We start from the raw sequence: 26,868 nt of genomic DNA, 5'->3' as shown, positions 1-26,868 counted from the left end.
ATAGGTAACAAACTGCAATGCACTGTGATATTGTGACACCTTTCTATCAGAACCAGCATTAACTTCTTGAGCAATTCTAGCTACAGTAGCTCATATGTTTGATCTGACCACAAGTGCATCAATGAGCCTTGGCTGCCCATGACCCTGTCACCGGTTCACCACTGTTCCTTCCTTGGACCTCTTTTGATAGATTCTGAACACCCCACAAGAGCTGCAGTTTTGGAGATGCTCTGACTCGTCTAGTCATCACAATTTGGCTCTTGTCAAACTCGCTCAAATCCTTACGCTTTCCCTGCTTCTAACACATCAACTTTGAGGATAAAAAGTTCACTTGTACACTGATAGCATTTTACTACCCTTTACTATCAATATTTTGACATTTGGGCATTAGCAGATAGCTATCGACCTATGTTTCTGAACTTATGACTCTGGTTTCGTCTCGACCGGACTAGCAGTTTCGAAGATATCAGCTAACATTTTTTAAGCGCTAAATTACAACGCTGCACAAACCATACGCCGAAACCTGGCAAGTCTGTTATCATTGGACTCAGCAACAATTCAGGAGTCTAAGGAGTCTCGTGAAAACAAGTCAACCATGCCCAAAGTTATAAAAATTTGGGGGAAAGAATTCTCCACTTGGTGGCGCTGTTTCGAAACTTCTCAGGCTCCTTCAGGGCATCGTGGTGATGACCCATACCGAGTTTTGTAACAATCCGTTCATGTGTTCATAAAAAACAGCATTTTTGAACATAATTCAAAATGGCCGATTGGATGTTTAAATTGGATATCAGACTCGGCATGACATCCCAAATCTAACGAATCATCTTTTATGATATTTGGACAAACGGTTCAGAAGTTATAAGCAAAAATAGCAATTTTTCGTATCTCTGTGGTTATTGAATAATGAATGATAATGATAATGAATTGGTGGTTGTGTTGTTGTTTCTGGGACAGAAGTTTGGACATCATCGTTCTCTCCAAGGTTTTTTTTCTTTCTTTCTCTCTCTTTTTTTTTTTTTAGAAAATTGTTCTTCTTTACTTTGTTACCAGCTCCTCAACCCTAGATGGGTAGCTGTAACACTATACCTTCTCCTCATTGTAAATGATCAAGAAACATGCAATACAACATGCAATGCTGTAGTAATTTATTAACGAAGAAAGGAAATATAAAGAGGGGTAAATACACAACAAAAAAAACATTTCAAACCTTGAATGTGCACTGAAAATTATCTTTTATCTTAAGGATAAAAGGTGCATAGGTAAAATGAAAAGAATGAAAGAAATGCAATATTAATATTGCTCAGAAAAGAGTAGTTTGGTTTTTCGCTTGTAGGATCAGTGGACTGTGGTGTAACACCATCTCATTCCACTCAATCTGGCAATGAAATCAGAAAAAAAGAATTAAGATAATGTACACATAGTATAAATAGAACAAATATCTACACACTTGGGGTGGGGGGGCGGATCGATACAGCACAGTATTGCAATATTTTGTTTCATGATATTGTATCGATACAAGGACGGCAAGTATCAATATTTTCAGGAACTGAATTTCAGCTAGTAATTTTGACGTAAGCTCTGCGCTATAAACGTGGGAAATAATAATAATTTGAAATATTTCTTTCAGACTGTAATATCACAAACTAGAGTGCATCACTCGTACTCACACACACGTGCGCAGTGAGCTGTGTGGACTGTTTTCTGAACGTGGACTGTCCATGTGTCCATGTGTTGTATTGCAGTGCGCAGCTGGCTCAATACAACAAAACTTTGCTTGCAATTACAATTAAAGAAGCGCTCTATATATACGCCGTATGTACACTGTCAGCGCACTCATACAGCGCAATAGGCTTGCTGCGATTGTCAGTGTTCAGTTGCAAACGCACCATCGTTTTGACAGTTTTTTTGTAGTAAAAATAATTTAGTTCAGTTAGAGAACAGACTCTACAGTTAAAATCCAAACGTGCAGTGTGAGCCAAACAAAAGTCGTAGCCAAGCTAGTAGCACTCCTCTCAGAAACTGAAGCCTACACGCCTCGATCGCCCCCTGGTGGTTGGTCCCAGTATAGCTCCTAAACCCCACCCCTCCATGTATTACAATGGACGCGAGACAAAATAAACAATTCAATTACACTTCAAATAACTGTTTCCTAAAGATGGTTTCTGTCATTTCAGGCAGTTTTTATCACGCTGGTTTCATTTCAAGTGTTCGTTTTTTAAATAAGTTTAGTTTTTGTTAGTTAATTTATGCTATAAAAACAGGGGGTGTGACGTCAGGATTGACCGCTGAGATTGAGTGCTTCTCTGAGTGAAGTTGTCACTGAGAAACTAACTGACTTTTTTTGGGAGGAGAGTGGAGCTTTAGCTTTCATTTCTACATGTTCATAACTGTTTATTTCACAACATAATGAATTGTTCTGCATCTGTGAGAGTGTTGCACCTCTACTTCCTGCTCTTTACTGCACAACTCCCGTCCCGAGATCACTACTGCGCAGACTCGGTCCCAAATCTGCGCAAGATGTCAGCAGCGTGTGCAGGCCTCCGAAAGCTTCAACTCTCCTCAGCGGAAGTCAACGAAGTCGCGTCGTCCATATTTTTTTACGGTCTATGGTCGCAGCACAGACCAGCAGCTGAGTCAGATTTCATTCATCATGAGAGTGAGAAGCTGACTGACAAGACAACGGTGGAAGATTGGATTTCAACGCAAACTGTAAAAGCGCCTATTTAAGTGAGTTTGTCGTGGTACTGTTTTGTTGTGGTGTTTTTCATTAAGTATATCAATGAACCCGCCATTCAAGCAATTGCCGCCCCCGAATTGGCGCTAATTCTAAAGTGAAAATCAACTTTATAACCAATTAAAATGCTTTTGCAATACTCAGCATATCGCAATTTTAAAAAAATTGTATCATGGCTTAAGTATTGCGATACTATTGTATCGTGGGGCCTCTGGCGATTCCCACCCCTACTACACACCATGTCCTTTTATCGCTTACCTGCAAAAACTTCGACTTCACACAGTACGAGAAATTCATTGCGCCCAGGGACAAAAATGTTGACATATCGACCCTTAATAGGCTTAAACACAAATGTTTTTGTCCCTCCAAGTGGGATGGACACAACAGTTGCAGCCCTGTGAAGACACACAGTAACAGAGATAGAGATGGGCGTATCAAAACGGCATGAAGCATATTAAACATACTTCTGTCTAAGGCAAGTTTGTAATAAAATGATTTTTATCTTATTTGCTAATTTTCTAACCATTTGTATAAGTATTAAGAGAGAGAGAGACAATACTTACAGCTCATTATTGTTGCCATTATTGTCCAGGCTGTTGCCGATACAGATCTGAGCACCATTTATCCTCTCTGCACAACAATCTAGAATTGAGATGCTAACGCTGGTTACCGCGTAGACTTCCAACAGGTCAACTCTCCACCAGGGATCCCTGTCCGCTTTAGTATGACTACATGACCCATGAAGGTAATTTGAATCCCTGATGCCATCAACAGCATTTTGAGCAGCTGTTAAATAATCGTATGTGGAAGACTGGACAGCTGGGGCTCGAAAAGCAAGATTCCCTGTTTAACATAAAATAATAAACAAAACCTTTTTTTTTACTTGAATGTGCTAAAGTACATTCCCAATATAATGGGCAAAATAATGCTAAGCTATGTAATCCAAATGATTATTACACGGCTCTCCGGAATACTTGATTCTTATTGGTCAGTCGTGATATTCTGAGGTCAGATATTTCCAGATAATGAGCGTCATCAGTAGCAACGCTGTATAACAGACAGCTCATCCGGTTTCTGAAGCCGGTCTTTCTTTGATGTTTCTTGTATCACATAACGGACCCGCTCTCTCTCGTTTCATTCAAACACAACTGGTATACTAACTAAAACAGAAATACAACATTGTAAAAACGATATAGATGTTAAATAACAAACAAAAAAAGGGAATTGAGCTCTTTCGTGTATTTTTTTGGGTTGCTCAGTTGGGGACACAATTTAACTAAACTAAACTAAATTAAATATATCAACTAAATTACTGATCTGCCCACATTGTCGCTTTATGATAATTGAAATGAGCTGATGACATCACCGTTTTCTCCATAGAGGCTGTACAGCCGAATCAAATTCTGTTGCATTATTTTCCTGTTTAACACTGTGAAGCTGCTTTGAAACAATCTGCATTGTAAAAAGTTGACTTGACTTGAGACATACGGCTCATTAGGAGAAGCGTCTGGACAGTGAAGGAGCGTGAGCCGTAAGTGTTTTTGTGAATACTCAGTTCTGTTATGTTGCTTAGTGTATTACTTGCTAGTAGGAGGATTCATTTAGATGTTGTACTTATTTATAATTTATACTGTTGTGGTGATGCGCTCCATGATAATGATTAGGGGCGGACCGGGTATGCGCGGCAGATATAAAAAGGGGACGGGAATGACGCCTAAAGGTGCTGATCCACTTGTCCGTGCAACACTTCTGTTGCGCCGCACTCCACTTTATTCCTATGGGTGACGTCAAGCGACTTTAACGCACACGCAAAGCATTCCGGGAAGGCGGCGCTGCATTTGAACAAATGCCGCGCGTCAAAAAAGCTGGCCGAAGCTCAACTTTATGCAAATGAATCCGTTGAACGCAACGCGACTATCCAATAGAAGTAGAGCACATGGAGACGGAGGGAAGTCTCTCGCTGGTCCTTTGTTTTTCATTCCCCGCTGGCTCAAACGCACACCCATAGCGGTAAACTTGAGGAACGCCCATCAACATACACATGAGGGGAAGCGTCACAACACCACGCTTCAGTCGTGCCGCAAAAGTGGATCTGTATCGTAAAGCCCCGTTCACACCGCCAGCAATGATGTCGCTGCATGTCGCCAGCGCCAGAGATTCATGTCGCTAGTGGGCGTTCCCACTACGGGTTGCCTATAAACGTCATTAGCAGATCACCCTCGTCCTTCCATGCATCGTTTTTTTTTAAATGTGTCTCTGTATGTACACAGAGACATATAGCAAAGAACAGGGAAATTGCTAACATCTAAAATCAATTTCTCCTCCATCTTAACACGACACCGCAGTAGCTGTACAGCAGACGGATCACGTGCACTCCACTTACTTCACTCCTATAGGTTGTCGCTCGCGAAAATCGCTTCTCATTTGCATAAAGTTGAAATTTCTGAACTTTTGTCGCTTGTCTTGTGTCGCTTGACACGCCCACATTCTGTCACCAACGGTCACTGTCGCTCGTGTCGCCGGAAGTCGCCAGCGCTCCATTGAAATGAATGGGATCGTGTCGCTTTGTCGCTGGCGGTGTGAACGGGGCTTAAGTGAGCGCGTCATTCTCGTTCTGGAAGTGACGTCATCCTGGCACACAGTGTTTACGTTCGGGAGGTAAGAAATGTTGGTAGCTGCTTAATTCTGAACGTGTGTTAGAAAAGATAATTTAAGACTCGTTCAATTCACAGTGCGACTGAGGAGGACTGTAAACTCATTGATAACATATCCGTTATGGAAAGCCTGTAATTTGCACCCTATTGAGTACATTGAGCGATGTGATTCACCATTTACCGGCAAGTCATACTCATTTTAATATCAGGTTCACGAGACCTAAAATTCGCAAATTATAAACGATGTGATGTATTGTTTTTTTTAGTGATTGATCCTGTAATTCGCACCCTATTGAGTGCACTGAGCAGTGTGATTCACTATTTACCGGTAAGTCATACGCAGGTCAATGTTAAGTTCATGAGACCATAAATGTGTAAATTACAATTATCGTGTTATATATATTTTTTTAGTAATACAGGGGTGGTGTTACAGCAGGCTTGGTGGGAGTATCTGGGCTTAGTGACGACCGATTGGATTGTGTTTCCCCTTGCCAGAAACTCCTCGACCATTTCTCAGTGACTCTTACTGGAACAGCGCATTTGTTGTGATCGTCTGACTAATGCTTTCTCTTATATCTCATCCGTCTTGAGACGGCCGGAACAATAGCGCATTTTGGGCCGTAGTGACGCTTTCCAAACCTAGCAAATTCAGTGCTGATCTTTGGGCTGGCGTACAGCGGCGAATAACTGGGTGTTCATTCCTATTCTTCTCTTTTAGAGGAAACATTGTCATCTAAAGTATTTACGGTTGTAAAATTGTTATTGTCTGTTTTTGAATGTCTTTCATGTATTTCTAAATCCGACCTGAGAAGGGTGTACTTTTAAAATACTGTAATCATCAGGCGACGCAGTGTTGGAAAGCTATTAATGAGCGTTGGCCAGTGAGTGGTTGCTTTTATTTCTTTTGTGTAAACTGATTCCAACTGTCCATATGTGATAAGGGTTCAACCAAAAGACTATTACGTGGAAGGTGTGTATGGTTGCTTATGTCTTAATTTGTCCTCTCTTCTCTTTTACCCAGAGTTGGGGTGCCAGTTCAATGCCCACGTCCTCTGGTGTGGTGGTGGTGTGCTTCTCGCTTGCTGTGTTCACAGAGGGTGATTGGGTGCTGTGTGGTGAGAGCACTAGTTGCAGTGTTTACCGGGAGGGCGAACTGAATCCCCAATTCTGAAATGGATAAGTGCTATGGTTGACATATTTATTCTGATGTGTGTTTGTATTATGCCTTTTGGTATTTTTCCGATTTTGTATTTAATAAACGATTTGAAACGTTTCCTTGTCTGTTATCTGACCCAGTCACCACGGATCTGTGTGCTTTGCACTTGAAGTACAAGCGGGTCCCCGGCCCATTTTCCGGGGTGGCGTAGTCTATTTTGTGCCATAATTGGTATTGTATTGAGCTTAAGAGAGCAAACTGCCACACTGTCATAGTAAATTGTATTTGGGCATTTACTTATTAAGCATGTTTGCACTGGCGTTCAGCCCTCGTGTTCAACCTCCTCGACTCCACCGTGCAAGGAACTTAAGTATCTTATTTTCCCTTCCTCTCCCACTTCCTTTCCTCTCACTTACCATTTGCTTTCAGTACATTCCCGTTGTCTCTCAACCACGCTCCACTAAAACATGCAGAAGGCAGTGCAACACTGTGTCCTATGCCTTTCTCCGCTAATGCTCCTCCCTCTTTTTCTGTGGGTCTATGGAATTGTCAGTCAGCAATCAACAAAGCTGACTTCATTACAGCCTTTGTTACTCAATCCACTCCCAATATCTTGGCCTTGACTGAGACCTGGATCCGTCCAGAAGACTCGGCAACCCCTGCTGCTCTCTCTAATAACTTCTCTTTCTCTCACACCCCTCGCCAGACTGGGAGGGGTGGAGGCATCTGGAGAGGTGGAGATCCATATTGTAGTCATTTACCGCCCCTCAGGTCAATTGGGCACCTTTGTAGAGGAGCTGGACGTGCTGCTGTCCTCATTCCCAGAGGATGGCAGCCCACTTGTAGTCTTTGGCGATTTCAACATTTACCTAGACAAACCTTATACTACAGATTTCCACTCCCTCCTAGCCTAATTTGATCTCAAACAGCTCACCACTTACCATACAAATCTGGCAACTAATTTGACCTCATCTACACACGCAACTGCATTACAAATAACATTTAGGTGAAACCTCTACACATCTCAGATAATTTCTTCATCACATTTAATTTACAACTTCCTACTTCCACACCACCAGTCCCTCTACCAGTTACTTTCAGATAAAACCTGCGCTCACTTTCTCCTCATCTCTCCTCTGTTGTGTCATCCTCTCTTCCTTCATCCACGCAATTCTCATGGATGTAAACACTGCAACAGACACTTTATGTTCTTCTTTAACTTCTTGTCTAGATAGTATCTGTATCTTCTAGACCAGCACACGCTGCTCCCTCTAACCCTTGGTTATCTGATGTTCTTCGTGAACACCGGACTAAACTCAGGACAGCAGAGAGATATTGGCGCAAATCAAACAACCCGTCTGATCTGAGTAAGTATCAATCTCTGCTCTCATCCTTCTCAGATGATGTCCATGCGGCTAAATCTACATATTTCCGCAACAAAATAAACAGCACCTCAAACACATGGAGACTTTTCAGAACATTCAACTCTCACCTCTGTCCTCCTCCACCACCCCCACCACCTCTTTATCTGCAAACGATTTTGCCCATTTCTTCACTGATAAAACAACAACCATCAGCAGTCAGTTCTCACCTCCACATGCACAGGATTTTGGATCAGCCACATCCACAGCTGGAAATCTTCTCTCCTCCTTCACTCACTCACTGAGGCAGAAGTATAACTTCTCTTCTCCAGCTATCCTATCACCTGTCCTCTAGATCCCATCCCCTCACACCTTCTACAAGCCATCTCTACTACACTCCTACCAGCACTCACACACATCATCAACACATCTCTCTACACCGGCATTTTCCCTACCACATTCAAGCAGGCTCAGGTAAACCCACTGCTTTAAAAACCCACACTAAACACATCACTTGTAGATAGCTACAGATCTGTTTCTCTCTTACCATTTGTAGCAAAAACACTCGCTTGAACGAGTTGTTTTCAGCCAGGTTTCATCTTTCCTCTCACAGTATAACCAGCTTGACATCAACTAATCAGGTTTCAAAAGGGGCCACTCAACGGAGACTGCATTACTGTCGGTCACTGAAGCCCTGCGGATTGAGAAAGCTGATTCCAAATCATCAGTCCTCGCCCTCCTTGATCTATCAGCTGCATCTATTACACTACATCACTGGGACCCATCATACAGGCACATGGCTTCTCATACCATTGCTATGCTGATGACACACAGCTCAACCTTTCATTTCAACCAGATGATCCCACAGTAGCTGCACGAATCTCAAGCTGTCTGGCGGACATCTCAGCATGGATGAAAGAACATCACCTGCAGCTCAACCTGGCAACGACTGAGCTTCTCGTCTTCCCTGCCAATCCGACTCTACAACGCTTCACCATCCAGCTAGGTTTATCTTTGATCATCCCTTCAAGGTCGGTCAGAAATCTTGGAGTAACCTTTGATGACCAGCTGTCCTTCAAAGACCACATTTCAAAGACAGCTCGCTCATGCAGGTTTGCACTGCACAACATCAGAAAGATCAGACCATTTCTAACAGAGCATGCAACACAGCTCCTCGTCTAGACCCTGGTCATTCTAGGCTTGACTACTGCAATGCGCTTCTGGCTGGACTTCCATCGTGTGCGATCAAAAAGCTTCAAATGATCTAGAACGTCAACACTGGTCAGTTTTTACTGGTCGTTATCAGGGAATAACATACCGCTGGATGGCGTGATTGACCACTCAGAATCAAATATTCCACAGATCTGTGTAATAATTTGCGATAACAATCGTCTTGATGTACATTATCCCTAAGAATATTATATACATGTTACTGACAACATTCAAAGTAATTGAGGACTGTCACAGGGTGTTTTGGTGTTGGTTCATGTTCATTGTTCTTGGTTATGTTTTAGTGTGTCATGTTCACTGCCTTGTCATGCACTTCCTGGTTTTGTCATGTGATTCCCATGCCCTCATGTGTTGTGTCATGTCATTGGTTCATTGTTTAATCACTGTTCACAGGTGTCACTTGTCTTGTCATTTAGTCTGTGTATTTAAGCCCTCATGTTTGCCGTGTGTCCAGGGGCCCGTTTCAGAAAGGAGGTTAAGTGAAAACTCTGAGTAGGTTAACCCTGAAATAAGGGAAACTCTGGGTTTTCTGTTTCAGAATGGGAGGTATGTCAAACCCGAGAAAGCAGGGTAAGCCAAGCCCGTTTCTGAAAGAGAGGTAACTTATACTCAGAGTCAGTTACCAGGGTAACTTACTCTGTGAACCTAACCTGGTCAGAGGCAGGTTTTCTTTGGTAAACCCAGAGTTTCTTTCGTTCTCCTCCCCCTTTTTAAAGCACCAGCAGTGTTTAAATACTTTATTCATTCATTCAAACGCCACAAATGCTTTTCTTACTGAGTATTTTGGTCATATTTCAAGTATAAATATAAAAAAAATTATAAATTTAATCTAAATCTAAAGTAAGCAAAGTTTACTTAAAACAAATTAAATTTTCTGCCACTTGACAAAAATACAAAGTAAGAAAAGCACATGAGGACACTGTCAAAGTGACAAAAATGGCATGTTTTATACAAGATCCTGACGTTCACTTGATAATCCTCTAGAAGTAACCTAATAATTAGAATTTCCTTTAGGATTTCCAGTGGTTGGACACATTTATGACACTCATATACCCATCATCACACTTTCTGAAAACGGATTACTGTATGGAATGGAAGGATGCTGCCAGATGGTAGTACGAGATATATGGCATAACCACCACCACAGCTGTTAAATACATTTATTTACATTTTTATAGTCATCTTTATTTCCTACAAATACTTTATTCTTTTTCCTGTTGGGTGTTAATATTCTTCCTCCATCTCCTTTTCATCTGTCAGTGGTGCTGGAGTTTGGCTGGCCTGAGTAGAAGTCAATAATGTCATTACCCTGATTAATAAATGTAACAGGTAGGATCAGAGAACATTTCATTATGTGAAAAGAGCATAGACCCTTTTCACATTTCTGGGTTTCCGAAGCTGAAGTCGTCATAGTTGGGTTAACTCTTATAGCGGTGAATGAGAGAATACATTAAATATATATTTTTGTGTCTCCATTTGCTCAAATAGCAAAAGAAAAACTCCACAATAGTGATTTCACAACTTTCAAAAAGATGGAAAAATTAAAGTGAGATTGATAACTGCAGTGAAAAGAGAGAAAGATGTTAATTTTAACTATCACTCCCATAGACGCTGTATTAGAAACACTCTCACAGCAGCGGTAACTTGATTTTTGTAATTTGATGCAAAAGTAATATAATACAATGTATTAGTGTTATAAATGTACACACATAAAAAATAAATAAAAAAAACATTGCAGGATTTACGATATTGATGACCATTAAAACACGTCATCACAGTCTGTGAAAAGGGTCTATGTGGGAAAAGCTGCTGCACATTGGACACTGAATGATATTTATTTAATATGTCAAATGTTTGTAAAGTCATTAAACCTACACCCATGAACATTTTATGCTTAAAGCTTTTCCTGATTGAATTATGTTTTTTTTTTTTTTTTTTTAGCTGCTGCCACATTCTTTGTTTGCCTTTTGGATACCATGAAAATTAAACTTAATTAAAATAAATAAGAATTAAACTTGTGTATTGACCCGGAAGTATGCAAACGTCTTTTTGTTGGGTGCTGTTGCCATGGTGAATCGTAATTTCGGAGCTCCATTGATCGTGGCTTTTCATAGTTGGAATGCATGAGCTTAACTCAGAGTCAGTCTACTCAGAGTTGATTGAACTACCTCAATTCAGCTGTTCTGAAACCCAAAACTCAGAGTTTCCCATCTCAGAGTAAGTCAACTCAGAGTTCAGGTTTAAACTCAGAGTTTGTTGAACCTCCTTTCTGAAACAGGCCCCTGGTCTGTTATTGATGTTGTTACCCGCTGTAGGTGAGTGTTTCTTAGTCAAGTCAAGTCTTTGTTTTATGTTTGGATTATGTTTGTGAATAAAGAACTGCACATGGGTCCTTCAACTTGCCTCCAGTGAATCTGTGACAAGGACACTCACTTGGAACACAAGTGTACGATGGGCTGTACTTTTCTGTTAATAAAATAATAACAGTTATACACACATTAATAAGTATATAAACAAATTCTATCACAGAGTTTTCTTCTCTCTCTGTCTCTTACCTCCAAACACCTCGACCTCACACAGAGTGAGATATTCATAGCGCCCAGGTATAACAATGTTGACATATCGGCCAATAACAGGGGCAAACACAAACGTTTCGGTGCCATCAGGAGCAGTGAGAATATTTGCAGCCCTGCATATACATAAAGAACAGTGTTAAAATGAAAACCAGAAGACTCACAACACAATACACACATCTAACAAATTAAATTAAACTGTATTGAAATAAAACGGTTTTGTACAGCACTCAATGTTTTATATTGCATTGCTATAAGAAACAATGGTCTAAACTAATGTCTAATAAAAATCTGAATAAAATATGTAAGGAATAATTGATGATGGGCCATTGAATTATTAGAAAAATAATGTACACAGGAGGTGGTAATGCGGCCACGATGTAAAGTGGTGTGCATTATTTTTTCCTATTTCAAAGATTCAGAGAGATTAAGCACGTGTATTGCCTCAGTCTGCTCGGCACCGTCTCTACTAATATTGAAACTGTATATTTATCTACTCAAGAAGTATGTCAAATGTAATGTAGCTTTTAGGGCTGGACCCGAATATTCAAATATTAATTCGATTTTATGAATATTTTAAATTTTGGGATTTTTTTTTTTCGCACACCTGGCATCCCCCTCAAAACGGTTCTCATTCATGCTTGAAAATGTTTACACTATTAAAGGGGTGATGAATTTAGAAATCAACTTTCCCTTGAGCTTCCCTTTAGATAAAAGGTCATGGTAATATAAGAATATTCTGTAAGTTTCAGAGCTGAAAACTTCCTTGTTAGTCAAAGAAAAGCTTTTATAGACACCAAGCCCAACAAACGGTCGATCTCAGAATATGCCCGGCTATGACGTGAGAGTGTAGTGAAGCACCGCCTCAATAGAAGAAGAACAACGCCTGATTCTATAGCCCCGCCCACCGACTCGTGCCACTAACATGACAGCTAAGAGCAGCATAGAGCTAAACAGCATTGAATTTCTAAGCAGTAAACATACCACATAAGCTTTTCGGATTCTGATTTTTCAGCATTCGGATTCCAATATTATGAATGCATGGATGAACTTTATTTTGAATGAATATCCAGCTCTTGTGGGGAAGACATTGCACGTATGTTCATTTAATCATGGAGTTGTTTGTAAACAAGAGACTGGATTTGCAGACAGGATGAGATTACATGAACGAATGAAGCAACACACTAATGTGAGTAAAAAATGTTTTTTTATATGTGATAGTATTACTGTGGCGAACAGCGAGGCCGAGGGACCGTGAAGGCGGGACGAGGCGGCGCTCATCAGGGAGGATGAGCGCCAGCTGCGCGCCGCAGCGATCTCGGTCCTCGCGGAGGAGTGAGGGACTATAAAGGAGGAGCGACGACAGTGAGGGACGAGAGAGGACCAGGCCTGGATTTTGTGTTATGTTTTATTTTGTGTTCGCTGCAGTCGTCCGTGAGGGGCTGCAGCTTTTTATTTTCATTTTGTGTTTATTTGTATGTAGGCGACAGTCGTCCACGAGGGGCTGTCGCCGCCATTTTAGTTTGTGTTTGTTTAATTAAAAGTTATTTTGAATGTCCGCCGGTTCCCGCCTCCTTCTTCCCGTACAAACAACGTTTACTACAGTGGTGCCGAAGCCCGGGAGGAAGGAGGGACGCGCTGTCGAAGAGCCCTCGCAGCTGAGGGGGATCGCGGTGCCGCGGAGTTCGGGCAGCGCGGAGGAGAGAAGTCCGCGAGCGGCTGCCCGAAGCGGTGGTGCTGGAGCGGATGAAGGTCGGTGGGACGGAGAGCTCGCTGCCGTGCCCCTGGGTCGAGGTGGGGTGGCTGCCGTCCGCGAGGGGGCGAAGGAGTCCCCAGCGCTTGCCCGGAGCCGAAGCCTGCTGCCGTCCGCCAGGTTGGGGAGGAGCAGGGAGCGCGGGACGGGGACTCGCTTCCGGCCGCCCTCAGAAGGAGGAGCCACCGCCGGCCGCCAGGGGGCGGAGGAGTGTCGAGCCGTCCACCGGCCGTCCAGTACCACCGCATGGCACCGCGAGGAAGAGCCTCTCGGCTGGCTGAGGACCGAGCGGCAGTGTGTCTGGGAACCGGACCAGAATTTTTTTTTTTTTTTCTCCTCTCTCCACTCTCTCGTCTCTGTCGCTCCTCATGTTCCACGCTCCGTTCTCTCACCTTGCTGTTCTTACCCCCAGGTCCCGCGGCCGCCGTGATCGGCCCCCCCGGGGAGGGGGGGGGGAGTAGAGCGCAGGGTCGGGAGTACCCCCCGGCCTGCGAAGGGCGTTGGGGGTATGTGGCGAACAGCGAGGCCGAGGGACCGTGAGGGCGGGACGAGGCGGCGCTCATCAGGGAGGATGAGCGCCAGCTGCGCGCCGCAGCGATCTCGGCCCTCGCGGAGGAGTGAGGGACTATAAAGGAGGAGTGACGACAGTGAGGGACGAGAGAGGACCAGGCCTGGACTTTATGTTGTATTTTATTTATGTTTTGTTATGTGTTGCTGCAGTCGACCGTGAGGGGCTGCAGCTTATTATTTTCATTTTGTGGTTATTTGTATGTAGGCGACAGTCGTCCGGGAGGGGCTGTCGCCGCCATTTTAGTTTGTGTTTGTTTAATTAAAAATTATTTTGATTGTCCGCCGGTTCCCGCCTCCTTCTTCCCGTACAAACAACGTTTACTACAATTACATTGTTACAGATCGTTTGATATCTCTGGATTATGTGTTTGTGTTTAACAGAACATACCTCAGCACGCTGTCACAGGCTGGAAAATACTATATTTGTGGTGTTCTTGGTTCATTACTGTCTTGATGTGCGTTGTTCCCTTTCGTTCAGTCACTACGACGTAACGTTAGTGACTAACGAATGGGGGTTTCGCTTAGAAGCCTATCAACTTCGAGTTTTGAGAAAACGCCCAATGGCGTGCCAATGCCATGGGCATGCGGAATTTGCATACGTAACTCCGCCTCACTGCGTGAGTATATAAGGAAGTACGAGGCAATATCGCATTATGTTTCTGCTTTCGGAGCCAAGAGTACCTACCTCTTCACTCCTACAGCCTTCTGAGACTCTGTCAGCTTCTTCGAAACGAGCAGCTTTCCAGTCGGTGTTGGTGTGACGGCGCGTTCCAGTGATCGCATACTTCCTGCCTGCTGATCTGTGCAGTGGTCCGCCTGACAGCTGGTGTGTGTTTCCCTGGGCGTTTCGGCATCGACTGCAAAGTTTCCTCTCATAAAAGAGCTTGCACATGACACGTCCTTTTCAGGATGTTTCGTCCGTGCACTTCTGGGTGCGGTAGATTGCTTTTTTCTTTTGACGGGCACGAGCGCTGCGTGACGTGTTTGGGCTTTCAGCACGCTCAGGCAGCGCTTGTGGATGACTCATGTTCCCTCTGCGGGAACCTGGCCATCTCAGTGCTTCGATCGAGACTCCGTGAATTCCGTGCTGATGCCGGAACGAGAGTCCCCTCCGCCACCCCCCAATCTGCGGTCTCCTCTGGAGGCGGCACTTTGGCTGGTGACCAGTGTGATCTGAGGGTGACGGTGTGGAACAAAGCTCCGACGCTAGTTCCTCGGCCCACACCCCCCTCTCATGCACTTGACCCGGTCCGCGCTCAGGCGTCTACATCGGGGCCGGCTCCTGCTGTCCCGACTGTGGCATTTGGCGCGGCGGAAGAGGAAGTGATGTCTATCGCCGCATCACAAGGTGGGCTGGAGTCATCTGGGGATGATGATTCGGCTGTGCTGCCACCTTCGGGTGCGCCAGCATTGCCCGAGTCAGACCCAGAATTGACAGCCATGCTGTCTCGGGCCGCCGCAGCGCTTGGACTGGAGTGGAACCCTCCGCCTCAGCCTGAGCGTTCGCGGTTGGATGATTGGTTTTTGGGGGCGGCGCGTCCGGACACCCGTCCGGCCGCTCCTCCAATACCTTTCTTCCCTGAGGTACATGAAGAGGTCGCGCGTTCCTGGAAGTCCCCGTTGTCTTCCCGTGAACGTTTGGCGACCTCTTCCGCCTTCACCTCCCTCGATGGAGCCGCGGCTCATGGGTACACTGGGGTCCCCCCAGTCGAACGTTCTGTTGCGATGCAACTGTGTCCACAGAGCGCTTCGTCCTGGCGTGGTGACCCAAAGCACCCCTCCAAGGCCTGTAGGTTTTCGTCATCCCTGGTGGCGAAGTCCTATAGAGCTGCGGGGCAGGCCGCCGCTTCTTTGCATACCATGGCAACTCTTCAGGCTTACCAAGCCAAGTTGCTGTGTGATATGCACGAGAGAGGGGCTGATCCAGGACTCAGCAATGAGTTGCGTGCCGCCACCGACCTTGCTCTCCGGGCGACGAAGGTGACCGCACGCTCCCTGGGTCAGGTGATGTCCACAAATGTGGTCCAGGAGAGACACTTATGGCTCAACCTGTCTGATATGCGTGACGCTGAGCGAACCCGTTTCCTCAACGCCCCCATATCACAGGATGGGCTATTCGGCGGAGCGGTCGAGAGCTTCGCCCAACAGTTCTCGGCCGCTCAGAAGCAGACTGAGGCGATAAAACACATCCTGCCCCGGCGGTCGGCTGCTGCCTCCACCCCACCGCCCGCGCAGGTGCCTCAGCCTGCTCGCCGCCGAGGACGCCCTCCTGCGGCCCCCTCTACCTCTGCGCCACCCAAGCAGCAGCCTCCACCCGGGCCGCGCAGAGGCAGCCGCAGGAAGGCGTCCCAGTCTGCTCCAGCTCCGCAGCCCGCGAAGAAACGCCAGGCTAAGCGGCGCTCCTGATGCGGACGGCTCAGGGATGGGCAGTTCTTTCCAGGAGACGGCGGCAGGGCCGCTCCTTCCCCCGGTGGAGGGCCGGGGGAGAATCTTTTGTTCTGCTGCTGGCCCCCGGGTCAGCAGCACCCTAATGTGGTTAAAGAAAGAACTGACAACCCCATCCCTGAGCCCCCAGAGATCGGTGACGGCAGTGCGCGCCACCCTCGGGTCTCGCCACTCTCGTCCCTCTCTGTCGCCAGCCCCCTGGCAGAGCAGACCCCAGTGGAACGCGAGTCCTTCCCTGGTCTCCTCTGTCAGGGCGCAGCCGTTAACCGTGCTCCGACCCCGGGACGCCCAACAGCCTCCCTTGTCCGCGCCGGTAACGCTGCCTCGCTGCCCCACCCAGGGTACGTCTGTCGTCCGTATGACCCCGTTGGTGCAGTCTCTGGAAGCCTGGCTTCAGCTTCCGGGGCTGTCCCGCTGGGTTGCCCGGACCGTCAGGCTCGGCTACGCGATTCAGTTCGCGCAGGCTCCTCCCCGTTACAGGGGAGTCCGCTATACCGTGACCGGGGCCCATGCCCCCGTCATGCGTGCGGAGATTGCCACTCTACTGGCGAAGGGTGCGATCGAGCCTGTCCCTCCAGCCGAAATGAGGTCGGGGTTCTACAGCCCCTACTTCATTGTACCCAAGAAAACCGGTGGGTTACGACCAATCCTGGACCTTTGCATCTTGAACCGATCCCTTCACCGGCTTCCGTTCAAGATGTTGACTGCGAAACGCCTTTTCGAATGCGTTCGTCCGTACGATTGGTTTGCAGCGATCGACCTGAAGGACGCCTACTTCCATGTCTCCATCCTTCCTCGACACAGACCGTTCCTACGGTTTGCTTTCGAGGGGCGGGCATACCAGTACGCCGTTCTCCCATTCGGGTTATCTCTGTCCCCTCGCGTCTTCACAAAGATCGCCGAGGCAGCCCTTGCGCCCCTTCGGCAGCACGGGGTCCGCATCCTGAACTACCTCGATGACTGGCTCATACCAGGCCACTCTCGAGAGCAGGTTTGCGGACACAGAGATCTGGTTCTCCACCACTTAGCCCGTCTGGGCCTTCGGGTCAACTGGGAGAAGAGCAAACTTTGCCCCGTGCAGAGGATCTCTTTTCTCGGTATGGAGATCGACTCGGTCGCCATGTACGCGCAGCTTTCGAGCGAGCGCGCGCAGTCTCTGCTGACTTGCCTCCGACAAATCGAGAGCAAGAGTGCGGTTCCACTGAAACTATTTCAGAGGCTCCTGGGGCATATGGCATCTGCAGCCGCGGTAACGCCGCTCGGATTGCTTCATATGAGACCGCTTCAGCACTGGCTTCGCGATCGAGTCCCGAGATGGGCATGGCAGTCTGGCACGCTCCGGGTCCAAGTGACTCGGGCCTGCTTACAGACGCTCACCCCGTGGTCGAACCTCAGTTTTCTACGGGCCGGTGTGCCCTTAGAACGAGTTTCCAGGCATGTTGTCATATCGACGGATGCCTCTGCCACGGGCTGGGGTGCCATGTGCAATGGGCAAGCAGCCGCGGGCTCCTGGACAGGACCCAAGCGCCTCCTGCATGTCAATTGCCTCGAGTTGCTGGCAGTACGGTTCGCCCTGCACCGCTTCCGAGCGCTGCTGAAGGGCCAACATGTGCTTGTCCGGACAGACAACACGGCCGTAGTAGCGTACATCAACCACCAGGGCGGTCTACGCTCCCGCCGTATGTCTCAACTCGCCCGCCATCTCATCCTATGGAGTCAGAAGCGCCTGAGGTCCCTTCGTGCTGTCCATATTCCGGGAGTCCTGAACCAAGCAGCCGACGAGCTCTCGCGGTTTCAGCCTCTCCCGGGAGAATGGAGACTCCATCCCCGGACGGTTCAGCTGATTTGGGAACAGTTCGGCGACGCACAGGTAGATCTGTTTGCCTCCCACGACTCTTCCCACTGCAGCCTGTATTATTCCCTGACCGAGGGCACGCTCGGCACGGATGCACTGGCGCACAGCTGGCCGCGGGGCCTACGCAAATATGCGTTCCCCCCAGTGAGCCTACTCGCACAGCTCCTGTGCAAGATCAGGGAGGACAAGGAGCAGGTCCTTTTGGTCGCCCCGTACTGGCACGGCCGGACCTGGTTCCCCGAACTCATACTCCTTGCGACAGCCCCTCCCTGGCCTATTCCTCTGAGACCGGACCTCCTTACTCAGAGACGGGGCACCCTTTGGCACCCGCGTCCCGACCTCTGGAGCCTCCACGTGTGGCTCCTAGACGGGACGCGGCAGGTTTGAGTGGCCTACCACCTACGGTGGTCGCCACCATCACTTCCGCTAGGGCAGAGTCCACTCGGCATGCCTATGCGTTGGAAGTGGAACCTCTTCGTCACCTGGTGCTCTTCCCGCCAAGAAGACCCCTGGAAATGCCCGATCAGGTCCGTGCTTGAGTTTCTCCAAGAGGGGCTGGAGCGAAGGCTGTCTCCCTCCACCCTCAAAGTATATGTGGCCGCAATATCTGCCCACCACGATCTCTTGGAGAACAAGAAGGTAAGTCAGCACGACCTGGTCATCAGGTTTCTGAGGGGAGCCAGGAGACTGAATCCTCCTCGCTCTCCTCTCGTACCCTCTTGGGACCTCGCAGTAGTGTTAACTGCTCTGCAGAGACCTCCCTTTGAGCCTTTGCGGTCAGTTGATATTAAGTTTCTGTCTATGAAGACGGCTCTGCTGACCGCATTGGCCTCAGTCAAGAGGGTCGGGGACCTGCAGGCATTTTCGGTTGACGAAGCGTGCCTGGAATTCGGGCCGGCTAACTCTCACGTGATCCTGAGACCCCGGCTTGGATATGTGCCCAAGGTTCCCACCACTCCGTTTAAGGACCAGGTGGTGAACCTGCAAGCGCTGCCCTTGGAGGAGGCAGACCCAGCCTTGGCATTGCTCTGTCCAGTACGCGCCCTCCGCGCCTACGTAGACATGACGCAGTGTTTCAGGACCTCAGACCAGCTCTTTGTCTGTTATGGTGGAGAGCGGAAGGGAAGTGCTCTCTCAAAGCAAAGGCTGTCTCACTGGATAGTGGACACCATTGCTTTGGCTTACCAGCAGCAAGGCCGACCATGTCCCCTTGGTGTGAAGGCACACTCCACCCGGAGTGTGGCCTCCTCTTGGGCTCTAGCGCATGGCGCCTCGCTAGCAGACATCTGCAGAGCTGCAGGCTGGGCGACACCCAACACATTTGCCTGATTCTACAATCTCCGAGTGGAGCCAGTGTCCGACTATGTACTCGCCCCCCCGAGGGGCCGGTGATGGGCCAGGCTCAGGTGTCTTCGCTTGCTCGCCACTCCACTCCACGGACTGGATACGTGCGATATTTTCCTCAGGTGAGCTCCCCGAGAGCCCTGAGCTCCTCCAGCACTGTCGACGCCGACATCAGTTCAGTCTGCCCTTTCGAGCCCAGACCCTCATGTCCGGCCAGGTGCCCCATGTGCATGGTTCCCTCCGGCGACCCCCACATGTGTATTTCACCGTAAGTCTCCGCAGTGAGCGGGTTTCTTCCCTTGGCGTGTCCCCGCCACCCCTAGGGTTAAAAATCCACCTTCGGCTGGTACCCTAGAGATCTTCCATATGCAACCCTCAGCGGGTCATATGTGTCTCTTAAGTCCTCCCCACGGGTAGGCATTTTTGGCATTCCCTCACTGGGATATGCTTCCCAGTGTACCTTGGTATTCCTGTGTTAAGTGGGAGTCCTTCGTCCGTACTAGTCTTACGACAGGGTACTCACACTTACGCAGGGCGCTGGAAGACAGCTGAGTGGCGGGATTATATTGGGACCCCCATTCGTTAGTCACTAACGTTACGTCGTAGTGACTGAACGAAAGGGAACGTCTCGGTTACGGATGTAACCCTCGTTCCCTGAGGAGGGAACGGAGACGTTACGTCCCCTTGCCACATCAGCTGTGCTACCCGGAACGCAGGAGTTCAGTCTTGGCTCCTCAAGCAGGTAACATAATGCGATATTGCCTCGTACTTCCTTATATACTCACGCAGTGAGGCGGAGTTACGTATGCAAATTCCGCATGCCCATGGCATTGGCACGCCATTGGGCGTTTTCTCAAAACTCGAAGTTGATAGGCTTCTAAGCGAAACCCCTATTCGTTAGTCACTAACGTTATGTCTCCGTTCCCTCCTCAGGGAACGAGGGTTACATCCGTAACCGTGACGTTCACTCTCTTGACTCGATATTTGAAGGGCGCGTGTGTGTGTATGGTTTGCGGTTATATTCATCGATCAGGGCGGGCCAAGTAACGTTAATAAAAAAATAACATTCCAATCAATCGCGAGTGGATGAGAGATGAATCATTGTGTTTGTTTGATAAAGGCATTTTGCTCCCCCTGGCTGTGGGCTGGGCGATTCATTCCGGTTGCTGTTTGCCACACGCTGTCACTGACAGGGGGAGCCGAAGCTCATTAAATATGCAAATCTTATCCAATCCTAGCAGTGGGCGTTTACTTCCAAGTCTTCAGTACGGCACGCCCATCAAAACCGAGCGTGTCTTGAGAGAGCCTCAAAACCAGGGCAGAAAATAGCCTATTGCTTATTCATTATAATGTTTTTGAATATAAAAACCACGTGAACGCAATTAGTTGACCTCAGACAACAATATACATTTTTTTTAAAAAGCCAGTTCATGACCCCTTTAAATCTGGCTAAATATAATACTCTTTTATAGCTTTTTTTCTTATATATTAATTATCTTATATAGCCTAGCTGTTTCTAATAGGATTGACAGTTGAAGGAACCCAACCTTGTTATACTTAATAAATATATTTGCTTCTTCTTAAGCCCCGGGTATACTTCAATTTCCGCGTCCGAACGCATCTTGTGCACAGTCGTGTCCGCACAGCTTTCAAAGGCTGGATACCAAATGGCACCCTTAACCCTCGCGGTCTTCCTCTGAGTCCAAACTTTCGTGATGTAATGCTGCTTTGACTGTCGGGTAAAGTCCTCTGTGGCCCTGTCCCAAATGGCACCCTAAACCCTCATGGTCTTCCTCTGAGTCCGCACGTTCACGACATAATGCCGCTTTGACTGCCAGGAAGAAGGCCGCTGCGTAAAGGCTGAAAGGCCCTTCTCCCAAATGGCACACTTTATGTGCACTTTTGGTCTTGTGGACTTACAATGGCCGCTGTGTGCATGTCCCATTTGTAATTTTAGACCTCAAAGCACCCTTCTGAGACCTAAAATGACAAATGGGACACCCTGCGGTCTCATGGACTTAACGGACAAGCGCACGCAGCGGCTCGTTACCGTCATAACCATTGTATGGGGGTGGGAGAAAACGCACCTTTACGAAAATTAACTATGGTTTTATTACAGTAAAAGTGTAGTAACCATAGTTCATTTTCGTAAAGGGCACTCACTTTTTAAGACCAATGATATTGGGCCCACTCACTTTTAAAGTCTCTAATTCAGCGCATGTTTGTTCATCTACCCCTAACCAATAAAAATGTTATTAATAAACACACGTTAGATGCTTTATTTCCATTTTGCGAATATTTTCTTCATAAATGCTTATCCAATTTGATATATGATGGGAAAAGAGAGTAGAGCGAGTTCAGCAAAAGGTGGATTCGAACCTCGGGTCGATTTGCATCAATACTTTCTGCCTAAGGCACTCTGTATCTTAACCCCTACACTACTGCCGCTGTATATATTTTGGTGTATTCTGTAATTTTGACTGTCCCAACCAAACGTTTTGTAAACAAGGCAGGGTATTTTCAATTAACTTAATACATTTTTCTGGGGGAGGACCCACCTACTTTTTTTTGCATCCGGCATCCATGGTGTCTGAAGTGTATGTGTTTGCGTTTGAGAGGGAGAACTAGCGGGAGAAACCATACATAGCCGAATAAAAAAGTTATTTTTGTGGCAAATAACATGGAAACAATTTGTCGTTTTCATCCTATTGTTTACTGTTTATTTGCTCGGTCAGTGTCTTTGTGGGCTTTGGTTCTTTTACTTGTTGGCTGTAAGGAACTTTGAAATAACTGAAATCATTTGACGTAGTGATATGGAACTGTAATGCGGTCAAGACCTGCAGGAACTACTTTAGCCATGTATTTCCCTGAAAATAATTGTACACCTTAGAATGTTAGTCAACCAATCAGATTAAAGTTTAAGTAAAGTTGGGTGGACCAGGTATTCTCATTTTTAAAGGTATTTTACAAATGCAATGAATTGGTTAGGCAGCTTTACAGCATTACAGATGGGTGTCTCAACTGTACTGTTCCAACTGTACCCAGACAAAAAGCTTCTTGTGTTTATGAGCTAATTGTGGCAAATATGACCTACTTATGGATGTTAATAATTATTAATATTTTAGTAGACAAGTAAAGGAAATTCTTTTCAGCCCTCAGTTTTGGTGTGGTAATGGAAAAAGCAAAAAGTGTACCAACTGTACTCGGTCTACCCTACATCTCTATGGCTGTGGCTTGCTGAGTGGTTGGTTTGTGGAGGAGGTACAATTTTGCCTTGTGTTTTATTAAACCAGATTGAACATCATAAACATGGGAAGATGATAGAGAAATGTAAACATTTCTTACAGCTCATTGTTGTTTCCTTCGTTGTCCAGCCTGCTACCAATACGAATCTGAGCTCCTCTAAGTCGATCTTTGCAACAGTCTCCACGATTAGTGATGGTAACTTTGCTTACACTGTAGACATTTCCAAGATCAACTCTCCACCATGAGTTCAAATCCCATTTAGTGTGAGTGCATGAGCCCTTTGTATAATTTGAGTCTCTGTTTCCATCTACTGCATGCTGAACGTCACCCTGTGGGTGGCCTAAGGACGACTGCACAGCCATGGCATTAAGAGCAAGATTCTCTGTTCAATATGATATGACAGTGACAGAAAAAGGATAAGACAGTTTCAAAGCATTACAAATAAATAAATCACAAGTTTTTAATTACCATATATTATTAAACTTACCTTTAGATTGAGCGACGCACATCCCAGTAAAAAGTGTTAGAAACAAAATCACACATACGGCCATCCTGATATAAGACACAACAACACATCACCTCATCTCAGCATATGAAGGACTTAAAGTCAGTGTAATGTGACTAACCTGCCTCTGTTCTTTGGATTTTAAATGCCTTTACTGAATTTGCTGTATATTTAACTTATATACTTTTTAATTTATATATAAATAAGTTAACTTATATTAATCAAAAATAAACTGAAAATAAGTGCATGTTTTTGAGGGGTAGCTGATATTTTAAATCAAAAGCGTGCAAATTATTCATCATGTGAAATAGGCAGTTTTATTCATCATTGTGCAACACAACTTGGATACCACATGACAAGGCATTTTACACTGCTTGACTAAATCGTGAAAAAGGAGTGAAGGTTTTTGACACTTTGAGCTCATTGTGACTTCTCTGAAAGTTGGATAAAGCGCGGGTATGAGCATGGGCATGACACATGAGGTTTTTTTTTTTTTTTTTTTTTGAGTTACTGATTGTCATGGAAAAATCAGCTATGTACTGAAATGGATCTCGTCTCTTTGAATTTTAAATCTAGATTTATACATACACATTACCCTGTGACAACCTCTATGTGAACAAACTTGTCCAATGAAAAAGTGCAGGGCACGAATTCACGTTTTATTAAAAGTTCGGGGAAAACATCCCCATATAACCCCCATGATACTAAGACATTTTGGTTAGCTAAAACTAAAATCAAAAAGGAAAACAAACAAACATTAAAAATGCATTTGAAATTCAAAAAAACTTTTCTTTTTCAGTACTTTAGAATACTGATCCAAATAATTTGTAATTCCTTTGGAAGGATTTGGATTCATTAATAGTGGGTTATCATGCTCTTTACTTTAGAATCAATTATACATTATGCATTACTCACATTCATTATTAACCTGTATACAGTAGTTCTTAGTGCTCTGGGAGGTATGACATTTTTTTTGTTACTGATTAGCTAATAGAGAACTACCACATTTAACTGAGCGCTATTACTTACTACTAGTAATTTGAGTTTCTTTTTAGTTAATAGTTGTTACTAGAGTGTGGGTCGAGCATTACTCTTTTTTTCCTATGTAGTTATTCATTACTGACAGATCTAGGCTACTGTACTCTTTTTAACGGAACACTGTGTTACAAGATTGGTTTAGAATTTTGTGCCAGGAGTTTTGCAAATTTATAATGAAAGTGATACCTAATTGATACCTAATAATCTAAAACTGTATTCAATCGATTACTTTTTTCCCATTATAATTTCAGCCTGGTGTAGAAATTGCATAAATATTCAACTCACCTGAATTTCAACAATGTATCAGCCTTACAGAAGACAATTCAGCAGTTATCTGCTTTTAAACAAAAGAAAACGTTTTTATATACATAAATGGCATTATTAATATTTGTATATAAACAATTGCTTTATTTATTATTTTTCCAATATACTATTCAGATGAGGAATATTATGCCTCCAAAACATTTCAAACCAAAAATTTGCTATTAAACATAGATACGAATATAAATTCTCACCAGCAGTCTGTGAAGAGAGTCTAGTTGAATAATATTGTGCTCAGAAATGATGCTTTATTTATTGCTGAAATAAGGCCCTCCCAACCAAATAAGTCTTATCTGATATCTGAATAAATAACAAAGGCAGATCAGGTGATTATTTTGTTATGCTGGTTGAAAGTCTCTTCACATCCTGATAGCAATCATTAAATTAAGAGGTCTAAATGTATTTATATGTATATATTTTGTCTGTGGAAGGTGTAGGACCATAAAATGTTCATCCAATTCAGTCCGAATGCAGTGGTGCGATGTCCTACCTGCCCGTCAAGCTCATTTTACCAATAGAACTTTACTTTAAATATTCTTATACTGAAAATGTTAATTTCCTGTAATCTCTTGGAATATATGAAAGCCAGGTGTTCGGTCATTATTAGCAGAACACATTTTACACATGCACTGTTAGCAACTGATGTAATTTTTACAATACATTTTACAACAACGTATTGTATTCACGGTTTTCCTGTAAATGCAAATGCATGACGGGAAATTTTTGGTCAGTCCTGTAATATTATTGTAACTACACTGTAGAAGCGTTATTTTACAGCAACCGCATAGCATTGCGGGATCGCTGCTGTTTGAATTTCGAAATTTACGCGGCCAGCCGGCCAACGGTACCAGCAGTATTCAACCATTTTTGGAAGAAGGAACATCTCAGGTATGTAACATGACATTTATTTTATAAGTCTATGGATATATTAATACCGGTGATCTGAGTGAGTGCTGTTTGTTTAGTTTGGTCAATTTCCGCGACATTAGCGTTAGGTCCCTTTACTAAAATTAGCTCGCATCGAGAAATTATAATAAATTACAGCATTTTACTGTAATAATCACAGTAGTATTGCTGTATAAATACAGTACTTTATTGTATTAAAAAAACAGGAAAAATACTGTATCTTACTTGCTGTAAATTTACGGCAACTAGTTGCCAGGAATTTCCTGTAAAATTACAACAAATTTTTAACAGTGTGGGGAAAGCAAATTGTTTAGTCAACACTTCAAGGTTTAAAGTTCTTTCTAACTTGTACTACCTTATGAAAAAAAAGACAGTTTTGTATTTGTTTATTTCTTACAATATATGCTTAGGCCAATGTTAACATATTTTCTTTCTTTCTACATTTGTTATGAAAAATAGCAGTCTACACATAGAAACTACACAACATGCCACATTCTTAAGTGAAAAATCTATTCCCAGATAATCTATTATAAATTCCACAAAAAGTTAGTCAAAATTGTTGGTGCAAGATGAAGTGGAACTGGTAGCACTATGTAACTGTATTCCACTGGAGGCAAGTTGAAGTGAACCCAAGTGAAATTTTATTTACAAATGTGAACAGATACAAAAATGACTTGACTTGACTTGACTTGACTTGACTTGACTTGACTTGACTTGACTTGACTTGACCTATGACAGACACTCACCAACAGCAGGTTACAGGGAACAATACTCGATAAAGACACAAGGCAAACATGAGAGTTTAAATACACAAAGACTAATGACTAAACAAGACACACCTCTGAACAATCAGGGCAATGAACCAATGACAGAACAGGGCTGCGTTCAGCCCCAACAAAGCGTTGCAAAACATTTTTTAAACGGAAACGGTGCTGCGTTGAAGACCCTGTTCTGATGACGCAAGAATTTTCAAAGCATGATGAAATTGGTATAAATACGTGTTTAATACTGCAATATACGCTCAATGCAGTCACTGCCCTTGCTGTCCAGAATAAAAGAGTGAAGGGATTTGTGGAAACTGTGGTTCCTAATTATTGTGATCCAACATTTGCCTCGCATTTCAGGATGAAAAGACAAACATGTCTTCTAATATCTTCAATTGTTGCATATACCTAGC

At 45.0% G+C, this 26,868-nt stretch overlaps 2 protein-coding genes across 2 annotated transcripts in view; one reads left to right on the top strand and one right to left on the bottom strand.

Moving 5' to 3' along the window:
• Positions 1 to 26,868, top strand: part of gtf3c6 (general transcription factor IIIC, polypeptide 6, alpha) — a 1,355,101-nt gene that overhangs the window by 1,112,049 nt on the left and 216,184 nt on the right. The gene's annotated exons all lie outside the window — the stretch shown is intronic.
• On the bottom strand, positions 1,130 to 25,012 carry LOC307138869 (uncharacterized protein). The gene is made up of 9 exons (XM_079837540.1): positions 24,980 to 25,012; positions 24,750 to 24,798; positions 23,409 to 23,473; positions 23,021 to 23,303; positions 11,691 to 11,824; positions 11,539 to 11,601; positions 3,298 to 3,577; positions 2,993 to 3,129; positions 1,130 to 1,375 (listed from the first exon to the last, which is right to left on the bottom strand). The coding sequence occupies exons 3-9, from the start codon at positions 23,470 to 23,472 to the stop codon at positions 1,371 to 1,373; spliced, it is 966 nt and encodes a 321-aa protein (XP_079693666.1). The 5' UTR covers position 23,473; positions 24,750 to 24,798; positions 24,980 to 25,012; the 3' UTR covers positions 1,130 to 1,370.

The sequence above is a fragment of the Gobio gobio genome (assembly GCF_949357685.1).
Source record: "Gobio gobio genome assembly, chromosome: 15".
Taxonomy (NCBI): domain Eukaryota; kingdom Metazoa; phylum Chordata; class Actinopteri; order Cypriniformes; family Gobionidae; genus Gobio; species Gobio gobio.
The sequence above is the reverse complement of the archived record's forward strand: the minus strand, read 5'-3'. Positions and strand labels throughout refer to the sequence as shown.